The sequence below is a fragment of the Periplaneta americana genome, chromosome 4 (assembly GCF_040183065.1).
Source record: "Periplaneta americana isolate PAMFEO1 chromosome 4, P.americana_PAMFEO1_priV1, whole genome shotgun sequence".
In the NCBI taxonomy this organism is placed as follows: Eukaryota; Metazoa; Arthropoda; class Insecta; order Blattodea; family Blattidae; genus Periplaneta; species Periplaneta americana.
The window spans coordinates 15,335,541-15,350,658 of NC_091120.1; the positions used below are offsets into that span (position 1 = coordinate 15,335,541).

A 15,118-nucleotide genomic window follows, 5' to 3' on the forward strand; every position below is an offset into this window, starting at 1 on the left:
TATCAGCAGAATTTGGTGCTTCCACCTCTTCCTTGTCAGTAGAATGTGGTGCTTCCACCTCTTCCTGACCAAGCAACATATTAAGCCAGGCAATATTACATGTACAATGAAACGGTAGTTGAGCAGAGACGAGACAAAATATTGAAACCAGATAGTGTAGTTTCTCACACATGGCCAGATATGAGGCTTCTAAAGGAAGTTCTGAAGTTGCATCTGTTCATCATAAACTGACATGTAATGACCTGAATAGAATTGATAAGATTCGTCTGATCTCGGATGGATGTGGGTCACAAAAATTCTGTTGTAGGTAGGATTCCTCCATCACAAGAAGTTAACTGTATGGTGCACATGTCCTTTGGTTGATTGCAGAATTTCTTTCTTGTCTGTTTCCAGCAGTTTTACCGATTTTGGTTGAGGGAGATTACCTTGAAAGTGGTCGTACTGTACATATTTTCCGATAATGGTATATCTATAATGTGATAAGTTGAGCTATATACTGTATAATCATAATTTTCCTTACTGTGTGTACTTAAAAATATTGTATTCATTGTATGCTTTGTACTGCACTATTTTATTATTACTATTATTATTATTATTATTATTATTATTATTATTATTATTACTACTACTATTTTTATTTTGTATCATTATTGTTAATATTAATAATTGTCTTATTTTTTGTTTATACTTTATACTTTGTATGTCTCATTTATTTTGACCTGCTGTTCACATTTTATTATGCTTTTTTCTTTCTTTCTGTATGTTATATATTATGTCTGATACTTGTTGTTTATATTTTATTATTATTATCTTATTCAGTTTTGTGTGTAAAATTGTAGTGTACATTGTAAATTTGTAGTGTTTTTTGTAACGCAGTTTTACTCCTGGTTGAGTGTTGGAGAAGGCCATATGGCCTTAACTCTGCCAGGTTAAATAAATCATTATTATTATCATTATTATAAGATACCATCAATGTCCACACTTGTGTTAGTGTTACATTGTTAATGTTTTTCCAACATTTCTTGTGAGTCGGTTCTAATGTCGTAAGATATTCTGTAGTGTTGTATCCTTATGCAGTATTAAATTTGCTGTACTCAGATTTGTCTCGTCCTGTGGAAAATGCTGAAGAAGCACTTTCAACAGGCTGGGAGTCGCCAGCTAGTCCAGCAGAAGTGGAGTCACCTCCGCCTTGGATTCCAGATGACATGGCTCCCCGCTGCATGTCATGCGAAGCTGTGTTCACAGTCGTGAGGAGGCGTCATCACTGCAGAAACTGCGGAAAAGTAAGTCCAGTTAGGTGAAGTTAACACGATTTAAGTATTCCTCAGTATAGGAGACTTCTATTTTGTGTACCTTTCAGTTTTGCGTACATATTTTTAATCCCCTACTAAATTCCTACTGTCAGTCAAGTTACAGCGAGTTCAGAATATGTGCGTCAGATACGTGTGCAACATCAGACGATATGATCACATATCACCGTCCTTCGCAAGTCTTTCATGGCTCCGACTTAAAGAACGTAGAACTTTACACTCTTTGTCTTTACTCTTTCGAATTCTGCACACTTCAACACGAAATTACGTTTCGTCTCGTTTCTCTTATCTATATTCTAACCACGACGTAAATACCAGATCACTTATCTGTGGCGCGTTAAGTATACCTCTTCATAGAACATCTCGTTATTCATCATCTTTTACAGTATCCACCTTGCGACAATGGAATTCCCTGTCACAAAGTATTAGGGGCTGCAAGACAATAAACATTTTTAAAAACAGCTTAAAAGATAACCTTCTTAGCATTTCACTCCAATCATACTGACTTAAACTATCACTGTATACATTGTTACTCCTTCCTTTAGACATGCATCCTGATAGTGCTGTATTTTCAAAATTGTCTCATATTAATCTCTTTCTATTATCTAACATTATTTGAAATATATTAACATTCTATGTATTTTAGCTTAATTCTGCTATATAGTTTGTATTTCAGTGTTTAATTAATAGTTCATAGTATTTTGTTGTTTAATTCGTAAATAACTCTTGTATACATGTAGCACTTATCTAAATCAAATTGTTGAATTCTTTGTAAGTTCATACATATGTATGTATACTTTTTGCTGGTTGAGTGGAAGAGAAGGTCTTACGGCCTTAACTCTGCCAGCTAAAATAGATCATTATCATTATCATTATTATTATTATTATTATTATTATTATTATTATTATATATTATAAAACAAAGATATTTCATTTTTACGTTATCATTACTTACGAACATTTCAATATCACGTACGAAAATTTTAAATTGTTACTTTTTTTTTAACTTCTGAACTTTATTTCATCTGTTGTTGGTTGCAGAGTGCATGTACCATTTTTTATTATAATTTTTTTTTTTAATACGATGGCTTGAAACTTAATATTGTATGTAAAGTACAGCATCTTGCAAACATATGATATTTGTTTATGCATTTGTCTGTTCATTTTATTTTCTGCGACTTCTCTATGTTCTAAACACAGTTTTCTATTGCCATTTCTTCAGTCACATTTGTGAGTGTATTGATCACATAATATTAATTTTGTTCCCAGGTTTTCTGTGCAAGGTGCAGCTCCAATTCCGTCCCACTCCCCCGATATGGTCACATGAAACCTGTCCGAGTGTGTAACCGATGCTTCTTATACCAAGTGACTCCATTTACTTTGGAAGAGTTGGCCACAAGGTCGTAGTTGCTGATGACAGTTCTTCCTCAGAGTGATTTGACTGCCTTTCAGTCTACTTGCCTATGCAGGTTGGTATTTATGAACATAGTTTTAGGCTTCAGAATATGTATTTGTACGGTAGCCATTATGTTTTAGTCAGAAGCGGGACATAACCACCGAGTTTTGAATTAAAATCAGGAGGCGAATGTCAGGTAATCTGATCGACACTAAATGACCTAGTAGTTAATATAGTGTCATTGAATAACAAGTAAAAATAAAATAAAATAAAATCAGGACAGATGCCTGAAATCAGTTCCCTCTCTTTCAGAAAATAAGTTCACAAAACTTAGAATATTATAATTAGAGTGTATTGTTACATTACTTGTGAAGATACTATCTTCTCCCCTGATTTTGAAACAGACAGTGAATTTCTGTTCACTTTCTGTAATAAAATAAAGTAATACAATTTATAAATATGTAGAGCTGTGTACAGTGGGTGCAACCTCTGTTTTACCGATTTTAAGAATCTCTTTTGCCAGTATAGTTGTACGTGGTACAGTCATTAAGTTCTAATACTGAGCGCAAAGTGGCGTTGTGGTGCACTGTAGCGCATAGGTGGCGCCATGGTATGATACCTTCTCAGTTAGTCTCTCGACCCAACAAGAGACAGTTGAGTGCATGCACTGTAAGCAGAACTACGGTCTTTGTTGTGACGGTGATTTGAATGCGCGCGTCGGAACTCGAGTATGTTGCAGTTTGAGCAACGGGCAAACGTGACGTTCTGTCAGAAATTAGGCGAAACTGCTATAACCGATCATAACTGGAGACGAAACATGGTGTTTCCTTTACTATCCGCAACTGAAGCGACAATCCGCCACCTGGAAAACACCATTATTTCCACGACAGAAAAATCCGCAACAAGACAGGTCAAAAGGCAAGGTGATGCTTTAACAGTTTTTTTATTCAAATGGAATTGTTCACATAGAATTCATCCCACAAGGTGCAACTGTAGACAAGATCCTCTACAAAGAGATTCTTGGCCGTTTAAGCAATTCAATTCGTCGTAAGCGTCCTGAGCTTTGGCATAGGAAGAATTGGCTGTTACTACACGACAACGCCCCTGCACATCGCTCCATCCTTGTCCAAGAGGAACTTGCAAGGCAACAGGTCGCTGTTTTGCCACACCCTCCGTACTCACCTGATCTCGCACCATGCGACTTTTTTTGTCTTTCCCCTCATGAAATCAATCCTACGAGGGCGTAATTTTTATGCGGCCAAAAAGGTCATGACTGCCACAAGAGAAGCCGTACGGCATCTTCCTGCCAACATCTTTCAGCGGTGCTTCCAGCAGCTACACCAACGTTGGCAGACGTGCATAGCAGCCAATGGCGACTATATTGAGGGAGGATGTCGATCTGTTTAAGTGTACGCCGTATGATGCGGCATCTTCTGAGACATCCAGATTCTTGTGAGTGCCTACCCTTCAGGCGTCAGTGTCAGAACTTAATGACTGTACCACGTATGTATAGATAAAGTGTTGAGTATTATGTTATATATATTACATTACTTTATATTAATTTATATTACATTATATTATATTATATTCAGTTTATCTTAAGAGTACTGGGTAGAGCTGTATGCAGTATTTTCGCTTATAAATATGAATATATAAATATTTTTTTCCTCTTTCTATGAAACACAGACTAATGTCTTTTGCACCATGTGATAAACAAATGTTAGTGAATAATATTCCGGGACCGGGTATCAAACCCAGGACCTTTGGCTAAGTGCACCAATGCTCTACCACTAAGCTATTCAGGAACGATACACAATCACAGTCCAATTCTTTATGTCCACATACCTCGAGTGGGTTGACGTCAGTGATCCAGCATGAAAGACACTATACTGTGTGACTTTAAATTGCTGTTGTTGTTTTTTGATGCCAGGCGTTTGACAGTGAAGTCATTTGACTTCTTGCACTCCAGTACTTTTCAAAGATATTGTCATGGTCAGTCACTGAAACGGGGGGGGGGGGAATTATTTATTCATATTTATAAGCGAAAATACTGCAAACAGCTCTACCTAGTACCCTTAATGATTTGATGTCTTCTTTTAGAAGCACTGTAGTTTGAATCATATTTGAAATCCATTTCAAATGAAAACAGAACAGAATGGGATTTTAGGTCAAACTGACAGGATGGCCGGGACAGCATTGTAAATTGAGGCTGATATTCATCCTATTAATTTGACTTCTCAGGCATGAAGTTCCAGGTGAATATGCTAATAATTTTTTCTAATTATTTATATATATTCCATGAAACAAAATTCTTTTTATGTAATTGAGTGTATATCTATAAATCTTTGGACTTAGTTACTTTTTAAATACCAGTTTGCTAACGAAACTTTTTATCTGCAGTGTTTAAAATCCTAGCAGGGGTGGACGCAGGATTTTTTTTCGGGGAAGGATTTGAGGAGATAGTAAAAATGGAGTAATGAGAAATAAGTTTATATACTCACAATTTGTTTCCGAGTCACAAACAATTACAAGTTGGCCTGAGTAGCGTAGTCGGTATAGCCTTCTGTGCTCGAAGTTGCGGGCTCTACCCCAACCCAGTGTGTTTAAATGCGATAGGCCTCATATCAGTCGATTTACTAGCATGTAAAAGAAGTCCTGAGGGAAAAAATTCCGGCACACCGGCGACGCTGATATAACCTCGGCAATTGCGAGCGTTGTTAAATAAACCACAATTTTTTAATTTTAACATTTACAATGACTGCAATACGAAAACAATGACAGAATGATATTTACAGAAGAAGGTGACGAGGCTTGTTAGACATTTCATCAAGTACTTCATAAGCTTTTATTTCTACATTTTTATGTATCATCAAGATCAGTCCATTTAATCTGTCTGCTCCTCAAGTAAGTCTTCAAATACCGCAATGTTGAGAACGACCGTTCTGGTGTTGCTGTAGTTACAGGCAACGTGCAGAAAAGTTTCAGCGCCTTGCGAGTGCAGGGAAAAATAATTTCATTGCACCTGTTCAAAGATGATATAAAAACAGTAGGTATTAGGTGAAGATTTTTTTGATCAAGGAAATTTCTTCTCCACATCTTCAATTCATTGAAGAAAGACTCTAGTGATGCATCAACATCATTGGGCCACTGATTTACTACAGCCTGAACAGCAGTTTCTAAATCTTCATCTGATGCTCGCACTATGTTTTTAGGCAGAAAAGTTTGTATGGACTTTAGGATTCCCTTATGATTTAAAAACCTGTCCTTGAGCTGACCAATGAAATAGTCTAAGAAGAGAAGGAAAATTACAAGCCTAATATACTCTTCATGACTCTCTGTCCTGAAGTAAGAACGCTATGTTTGTCATCCTGCAGTTCTTGGAATTTAACATTTTAGCAAAGAGAATTTACGTGGAAAACTCTCTAATTCCTATGTACATTCACGAATTAAAATTAATATTATTTTTGTTTCTTGTTTCGTATTTTTCTCAAAATTTCGGGAGGGGATATATCCCCTTAATCCCCCCCCCCCTTGCATCCGTCCCTGAATCCTAGCTATTATTACAATAACTTTGAACTATTGTAATTTTATTTATACTATAGCAGGTGAGGAGGCTAAGTGAAAATTAATTTATCTAATGTCAGGTACGGTAATAAAATCATAAACCACGAACTTAACGAAAAACATTAACAAGTTTCTGGCTTCCTATCTCTGCTTCTGAAGAGGAATGCAATACAGAGCACACTTGGAGGTGAAGACGGTGCAGTTCTTCACTAGAATTAGGTAGTACACATTCACATACTGATGTTGGCGAAAAAAGGAGTTTTGCAAGGAGATCATGACCAGTGTTGAGGCGGAATAGTGCCACTGCTTCCTTTCTTGGTCTGGTGTGAAGACTGATGTCCACCAGTGCTTCTGAGCTGTTTCAGATTCTATTTCTTGTAGGTTGATTTCTTTGTATTAGATATCCAACGAATCGAAGTAAATCATTATGAGTTAAGCATCAGTTACTAAATACTATTTATTTGCCATAATTTCTGAAATATTGACTGCGATTTTCTCAAAACTTCATTTTCTTACTTAAGTCGTTAATCCACCTATATCCTAAATTTGTTGACATAGTTAAGGAACTAATACATTTTTATGTTTTATGTTGCAGTTTCATCACATTTCCGGGTGTTTCTATTTCATAACATCAGCTGCATTGAAACTAAATCCGATTCATCTATTCCAACAAATGCAGGTTTTTATTATTATTTTATTGTTGAAATGAGAAGGTATGATTGCTGGTACTGAAAATACAATGAATGTAACAACATTTCTCGTCAGATTCCCCATCTTCTGTTATTCCACGTGAAAAACTATTATTTATTATTTTGACTTATTTTATTTCAGTTGATGACATTAATGTGAATGTTGTGCTGCACTGAGTACAACACATTGTCAAATGTAGGCTTGTCAGATTGAGTTTTAAGCATTAATGTGTTTACATTTACTTGCTCAGAATATGCAAGTGGCCAACAAGTTCTCTCTCCTACAGTTAGAATATTATTTTCATTAAAAATGACAATTCTTAATGGTATCAATTTTTAAGATGACCAGATGTTTTATGTTTTACTTTTCATTATGTTCTTAAGCTCTCATTTTAATTGATAATTTGTGTATTCCAAGTTCTTGAAGGGACGAAAGCAATAGAAGTTTCTTTGTGATAGTGCTACATAACGTGGAATATTTTAAATTAGTTGTAAACTTAAAGAATTTACTTTAGAACAAAGAATTTTGAGTTGTATAGATTTTTTTTAAAGAAGGGGAGAAATCGATGGTAATTTTACAGAAGAAATTTAGATTGCTGATGAAATGTAGAAAACTTATTTCGAAGTCTAGACCTACCTTCTTCCTTAGGGTACGTACACGTTGGAGCGACGATAAACGATCAAAGAAGCAGCGATGCTATATCAGAGAGAATTGAAGCATGCATTGTCATTGAGGTGTGCATATTTCTTTTTTTTTTTTTTTTTTTAATCCAATGCCACCAGGTTGTCTTTTCAACATTTCTGGTCTTCTCTCCTGGCATTGGCTTAGTTGTAACTCACTTCTGAGGTTGAGGCACCTGGAAGGCGGAGTTACATTACCCTGATGATATGATAGGATGATTATGATAATGTGGTGCCAGGAGAGGTCTTAAATCTATACTTAACCTAAATTCCAGACCATGGACGAACACAGGAATAATCCCCTGAGGTGTGCATATTGGAGTAACGATAAAAGCAAAGATACACTATAAAAGCGACGAAAAACCAAAGTTCCATTTTCTTCGCTCTTGTCGTTCATATGATCTCTGATTAAGATAATATTAACCGGTGTATATACCGGTGGTTATCAATATATCCGAATATTAATCGATTTATTATTATTTCGGCTTATTAAATTAATTATTGTACATATTGACAAATTGATCAGTTGTGTATTTATTCGTTATATGTGATCACAAGAACCAATCACAACACAACGAATTTATACTATCTTCGGGATGAGAAATGGGTTGAATTTTGTACGTATTTAAGTCACATTAACCTTGAACTTAGCAGCTGATATTTCCTATATATCTTCTTTCATTAAATGGATGCATAGAATATCTTCTACTGATAAAACAAAATGTTCGCTTCCCGCAATCTAGTTGCTCCTATATGAACACTTGATTCTTTGATAATACCAAAGCATCGCTAGATCATTTCTTTTATCGTTTATCATTGCTCCAACGTGTACGTACCCTTAGATGAACAAGGGGAGAGGATAAAGAAATTGTCCCCATTGAATTTTTATATTTAGTTTTTCTATTGGAAATTAGGTTTTGTAATTTTGATTGTCTGATAACATAGTATTAGTGTTGCTGTCTCTTCTTCCTTGTCGTGAAACCACATGCAGAAAATTTTTCTTTACTAATCCTATGTAACACTGCTCATTTTCCTTGTAATGCATGCAGAGAATAGCTTTGTTGCTTCTTGCTACAGTTCTCTGTATCCAATTGTGAACACAATTTTCTAGTGTCCTTTTATATTTTTGCTATTGTCCAGGATTTTGTGAATGTTAGATTTCGGTAAAGTTCTGTTGCATCCTTTGGAGTATTCAGAGGACATGACTGTTTGTCATACTTGAACAAAATCAGAGTAATTCTTCGCCACTTTGTCCATTATGCAGTCTTCAGAAAAAAATGGATCAGATCATCTCCAGCCATGCCCAGTACTTTCTTCTGAATCCACTCTATTAGAAACATTGGAGATAGTGAGAGTTAATGACTTTATTGCCAAGTATTCAGCATTAGTTAACAACGTACTTAATCTGAAAGCATTTTGCGTTGAGCATTCTAACAATGTGTTGGAGAGTTTAAGATACGAGTCCTTCCACATTGACGTGACCAATTTTGAAGCAAATTTTACTTGAAACATTTGTTAGTTGAAATGTTAAAATTGTTACAATTTTAACGTTTTATCTAAAAAAGTTTTAAGTTTTAAACAAGTGTTAAAGTGAACAAGAAACAATGCAAATTTTACTTCTATGTCTCAGGTTTTATTCAATATTTTTTTCATATATTATTATTTTATTTTATTATCTGACCTTCCAAAGCTTGCCTACAGACACAGAATAACACACAATTTACAATAATGGTTGTACATGAATGAGCATATGAAACAAAAAACGTAGATAAAAGTTGAACATAAAAAAACACAGATTGTTGATCACAAATATATAATTTTAACATTTATGTGGAGTGTTTACCATATAGATGATTTTTTAAAATGGCAATTGAGTATTTGATTATGTTTTGGACAATTTCGTCGTGAATATTTTTGCCTAATTTATATTTTCCTTTTCATGTCACAAAAAATTTAGGGACTGTTCCTCGGAACCCCAACAGCTGACCTGTCACTATGATACTCTGGGAGTTACATTTGTTACGGAAGTAATGTATTGACTCGTATATTTATTTTTTCTTTTTATCAACATCCTTAGATTGTGCTTTGGACTGTTCAAAGTGAATTGTAGGGTCGATCTCTGCTCCAGATTTTTTCCTATTGATGACGATAATGTCAATCCTCCGTACACTATCTTGATCAGCCAAACAATGAACTTCTTTATAAACTTCCAAACCTTTGTTTTGGAGAGCAGCAGCAAGAAGGGAACGAATGATGTTAAGTCGTTTTATTCTCAAGATTTCTCCCCAAGGTCACCTCCCAAGCACATGAGGTAGGGATTCAAACTCACTACAGTGTTTGCAGTGCGATGGGCCTATGGAATGTCCTGGAAGAGCTCGAACTGGTGCTACCATGGCTGTCATTTTTATCATCTCTCTCCACTCTGAGCTGGAAAGACTTGCTTTTTAATAATCCAAGTATTGGCAGATGGTACTTCTGAAAATAATTCAACACCTTTTTCTTTATGAGGATATAAGCACCAAAGGATCAAACATGAATGCTTTCTCTCTCTCCTTTCTTGCCGAAACTATAAGAATCTTTATGCTCGACCATGCCGAAATGTAGTAATTATACACCTGGTAGCAGACCTTTAATGGACCTCATTCAAGTACACCTACTCATTAAAGGTCAGGTCTTTCAGCCAATGACGACTCAGGTTACAACTGTTCAGCCAATGACAGGTCAGCTTTCTACCGTTATAAAACTGCAAGTATCGATTATTCTCGGATATGCAATCGAAAGAGAATTAGCGAAAAGTCACGGAGGCTGGAAATTCAATACTGTCGCAGAAGGTTATGTTCTGTTACTATAATAATTAGCGTTAATTGTAAATAATATTCAAATAAATTCAATTTGTCATCTCGTTTTTCAATGTCTAATTTAATTTCAATGTTATCTCTGTAGGTTCTTATGCCCTAGCAAGGTCATTGTGAACATCTGTTCCTCGGAAAAAATCAATACTTTCGCGTCTGCGCACATCTCACAAAATACGGAACATTGGCCAAGGTCAGATACAAAGAAAATTAATAATATCAAGTTAGAAATATGGTCGAGCATAAAAAGTCGTATGAAACTCGCCTATAATGGTAATTAAGAAGCTCGTATGAAAATTATGAAACTCACTTGCGCTCGTTTCATAAATATCCATACTCGCTTCTTAATTACCTTCATTATAGGCTCGTTGCATAATGTACTATTAAGTATTGAAAACATTTTATATATTTTATTTATTATTATTATTATTATTATTATTATTATTATTGTTATTGTTTCTCCCCTTCCTCTCAATGGCAGGGCTCTTAATTTATTTGACCCAACTCTATGGGCAGGTTCATAGATGTTGCTAGTGCTGAGTATATAGACTTCTTAGTCATAGACTATCCCAGAATGCACCATAGATGGTGGGTCCACATTATATTCGTAATGAATGATGATAGAGAATTGTTGGGATGTCACAAAGGAACCAATGTACCTGGAAAAACCCTAGTCTTGTCTGGACCAAAAGCTTGCCCAACACAAGTTACAAATTTAGTGTAGACCGGGATTTGAACCGAACTCTCTGGTTTATTGTATGCTTCATTAATATCTCTATCATAGTATTACAGTAAAACCTTGGATTACAAGTAACTTGTTTATGAGGTTTTGCAAAACGAGCGAACAATGAGAAAACATTTTTGTTTGATAAACGAGCGATGTCTTGCAATATGAGCAGCACAATTTGTGCGTAACGACCGATGAACTGATGGTGCAAGCAACAACAAGAGGCAATGAATTGGATTTCGTCTGAAGAGGAAGAGGCGAAAAGAGTGGACGAATTCCTTGCTTCAAATGAGATTAAAGAGGTGTGTAAAAAATGGAAAGGAGTGCAAAATTTTGTTCAAACTCACCACCTTGTTAAGAGGGGCTATATTTAATATAATTAAATATGTATCAAACCTATATGCACATAGAATTATTCCAATTCAGAAATAACTAAGTAAACTAAAAGAACTCCAAAAGGAAATAACATTTCAATGGATACCTAGTCATTGTGGTATACCTGGAAACGAAAAAGTCGATATTGCAAAACAGGCAACATATTTGCAACCAAGACCTCTTCAAGTGATATCTCTATCCAGTGCTTTTGCTTCAGTATATTCTCATTTTACAAACCTATGGATCATCATTTGGCTCTCTTCTGACAAAGGAAAAATTTTACAGTCTGTACAAAAGAAACTAAATGACCTGGAAATGTACAAAAACTTGCCCAGACATGTTCAAACATTTTTAACAAGAGCCAGAACAGGTCACATTGTCACTCAATTGTACCTACACCGATTTCACATTTCTGATAATCCTACTTGTCTGTGGTGTAATAATCATGATGAAGATCTGGAACACATTCTTCTATACTGTCCATCCATAAACCACAAAAGAAGTAAATTAAAATCATCAGTACCAGTTGCAGAAGACACAGCCCTGCAGTATATATTGACTACACCCCACCTCTGGCTACTAGCAACAGGCATTTATAATGAACACCGATCAAAATACCCCTCATTTCTCGTGAAAAACAACAACTGAATGGACTACAGTGGACTATAGTGGACTTTATGTTGTCAGCAAACAGCTGGATACATTAAGAAGATTGATTGATTGATTGATTGATTGATTGATTGATTGATTAATTGATTGATTGATTACCACCTTGTTAAGGTTGTAGCAGTGTGTGCGATAAATTTGTTTAATGACAATGCAATGTCACATTTCCTCAAAATCCTCAAAACGAGGCAAAAGTGTCATTGGCTAGGTTCTTAGTCAAAGCAAAAGATTCCAGTTAGTCAGGCAGTCAGAAGTGATTCCGTTAGTGATAGTGAAAACATTTAATTTGAATGTTCAAGAAGTTTACTAAGCAGTAAAGCAGGTGAAGGACGCTTTAAAACAAAATACAGTAAACTAATTTATGTTGCACAATTGTATTGAATTTTACCTAAATTATACTGTGTTTTATATGAATGAAAGGTTGTGAAACGAATTAAACTGAGTTTGCATTGTTTTTATGGAGAATGTCACTCTGATATGAGAGTGTTTTGGATTAAGAGCACGTTTTCGAAACAAATTATGCTCGTAATCCAAGTTTTACTTAGTAAAAATATTTGTTGTAGTGACATTTATTGTACAGGATATATTCTTTAACCAGATATAATTTTAAAAATTAAGTCAGTGCAAAAAATGTTTCGTGTTTTACATAATTCAATATCTTAAAAATAAATTTAAAACACACATCATTAGTTTAAAAATATGAGAAAAAGAAAGTATACCATTATTCTCACCCTCCTGTGTTCTTGCTTTCAACCAGTCTATATTTAGTTACAAATTGCAGTGCACATCATTGAAAACATGAAATGAACATTAAGTGACATTACTATACCTGATTTAATCTGTTCAAAACACGAATTCTATTTATAACAGAGGGAGAAACTTTAACACGTTTGCTGCCGACTGTATTGTTGCAAATTCTATCCCCAGGAGCTGATTAGTTTTTTGTGTTTGTCATGTAATAGTATCTATGAATAATTTTTAACCTCTGTATACAATTTTCGAGTACAGACAATGTTTGAAATATTGATGATGCATTTACGCGTCACCGGCACCGCGTTAATTCCATTATCAGTGCCATTTGACAGGTTTACGCGTCACACTTATTTTTGTTTTTACGTGACCGTATATTGAAATATTGTTAGAGAAAAACAAATTAGGCCTATCTTACTTCATTTGTAGTAGATTCCAAAGCAGGGATCGACACACAATCCAGGTTGACCATGTCAATCAGGACAGTAGAAAGTTGATTCTTTTCTTCTGCGTAACACACTTTGCAGCGTATCTTTTTTTTTTTTTTTTTTTTTCCCCCCCCCCATTAGCGCGTTGTTTTGTAGGCAGGTGTTTCACAGCTGGTGATACCAGTTTGATTGTTGGACTGCTGAGTGTTGCATACGAGAGCAATATCGTGTTACTGAAAGTCTGAAATCATATAACGAAATCCTACTCCTTGTGGTGTACCGAGGATGCAAATTATGTGCATTCAGTAACATTATTTGGAAGAGGTGGATGTCAATTTTTTTATACCATCGAACCTTTTTCTTTCACATGGGTAATACGAAAGCATTTGATCTTGCTGATTGACGCCTGACATGTGGTTATTATACTTTTCAATTGCATGCGGCTTTTGTACTTTTTGCCCTCTTTATTTACTGTTTCAACAATACTGTCTTCAAATTCAATCGAGATAAATAAGACCTCGAAATATCCACATTTTGAACTGTAGTAGTACTTGAATTATTAGATGTTTCAAAATCAGTTTCACTTTCACTATCACTATCACTATCACTTTCACTTTCACTTTCATTTGGATTGAAATCACTGTCACTGTCCGAATCAGGCATTGAAGTATTCACTAGACGCGCAATTTCGTCATCCTTGCAAGTTTATCTGGCGCACTTTTACGATTTTTTGCATTTGAAGGACCTGGAGACGTCTCAAAATTATAATCTAATTTGTCATCCATGATTCCTCTACTTAAATGAGTGGAAGGTAATAACCAAGAATGATAATAAGTAGCAGGACCCTTCCAGTAAGTAATACTACATAACAATACTGAAGGAATAATGTACAGGAAAGCAAGAAAACAACTATGACATCCATAAGCGTCATTGGCATATGGTGCTAGGTCCATGTGACGTGTATATGCATCAAGTGGCATTCAATGTGTTAAGACATATCTCTTGAAATGTTATCAAAATTGAAAATGGATTTGTCACCCAAACTAGGAGTTTCATCAGTGGCACTCTGAATTTATCAACTTCAAATTTAAAAAATGACCAATAGAAGGTGGCACATTATGGCCAAGTACAGTATTGTATTTCTTCGACATACCCTGTAGGAGACGGCTTTCATTATAATGCTACATGTCCAATTTTCGAAAATTTTAAATTGCATGCAATTAAAAATATAGATATATTGCCCTTACTAAAAAATATTGTTTTGATCTATTAAACGAATGTAAAACGTTTGGAGCCAATATAAAAATGTTGTGTTTAGTGGGTGTTTACTTTGACGTGGAATGACTCATAATGTGAATGTTCGATTCTGTTATTTTACTTTGGGATGCAACATTTTGATGAGCTGATTTGAACCATTTTCTTGAAAGACACCATGTTTTTAAGAGTTGGCAGTTGTACTGTCCTTTCTCAACCCCCTATATGAAAGGAGGACCACACCTGTCTTTGGTCAGTGGGTCCTTCGGACCTAGCCGGGAGGGCTTTCTTGAGTCTACTGACCATTTCCACCTCTGCCTCCTGTGGGACGCATCTCTATGCCATGACAGGCTAGCATAGATAATTGAGGGGTTTGCCGGAAAAAGGGTGTATACATCAATATGGTGAATTGAGATACAGGCAATC

The 15,118-nt window shown here is 35.3% G+C and overlaps 1 protein-coding gene across 1 annotated transcript in view; it reads left to right on the forward strand.

Annotated features, from left to right (window-relative positions):
- The window catches only part of LOC138697549 (lateral signaling target protein 2 homolog), a 51,195-nt gene extending 37,696 nt beyond the window's left edge, over positions 1 to 13,499 (forward strand). Inside the window, exons 10-12 of the mRNA XM_069822883.1 lie at positions 1,099 to 1,283; positions 2,580 to 2,779; positions 6,866 to 13,499. Coding sequence (XP_069678984.1) covers positions 1,099 to 1,283; positions 2,580 to 2,717 — 323 coding nt within the window. The 3' untranslated portion in view covers positions 2,718 to 2,779; positions 6,866 to 13,499. The remainder of the gene's footprint in view (positions 1 to 1,098; positions 1,284 to 2,579; positions 2,780 to 6,865) is intronic.
- Positions 13,500 to 15,118: the final 1,619 nt, after the last annotated feature.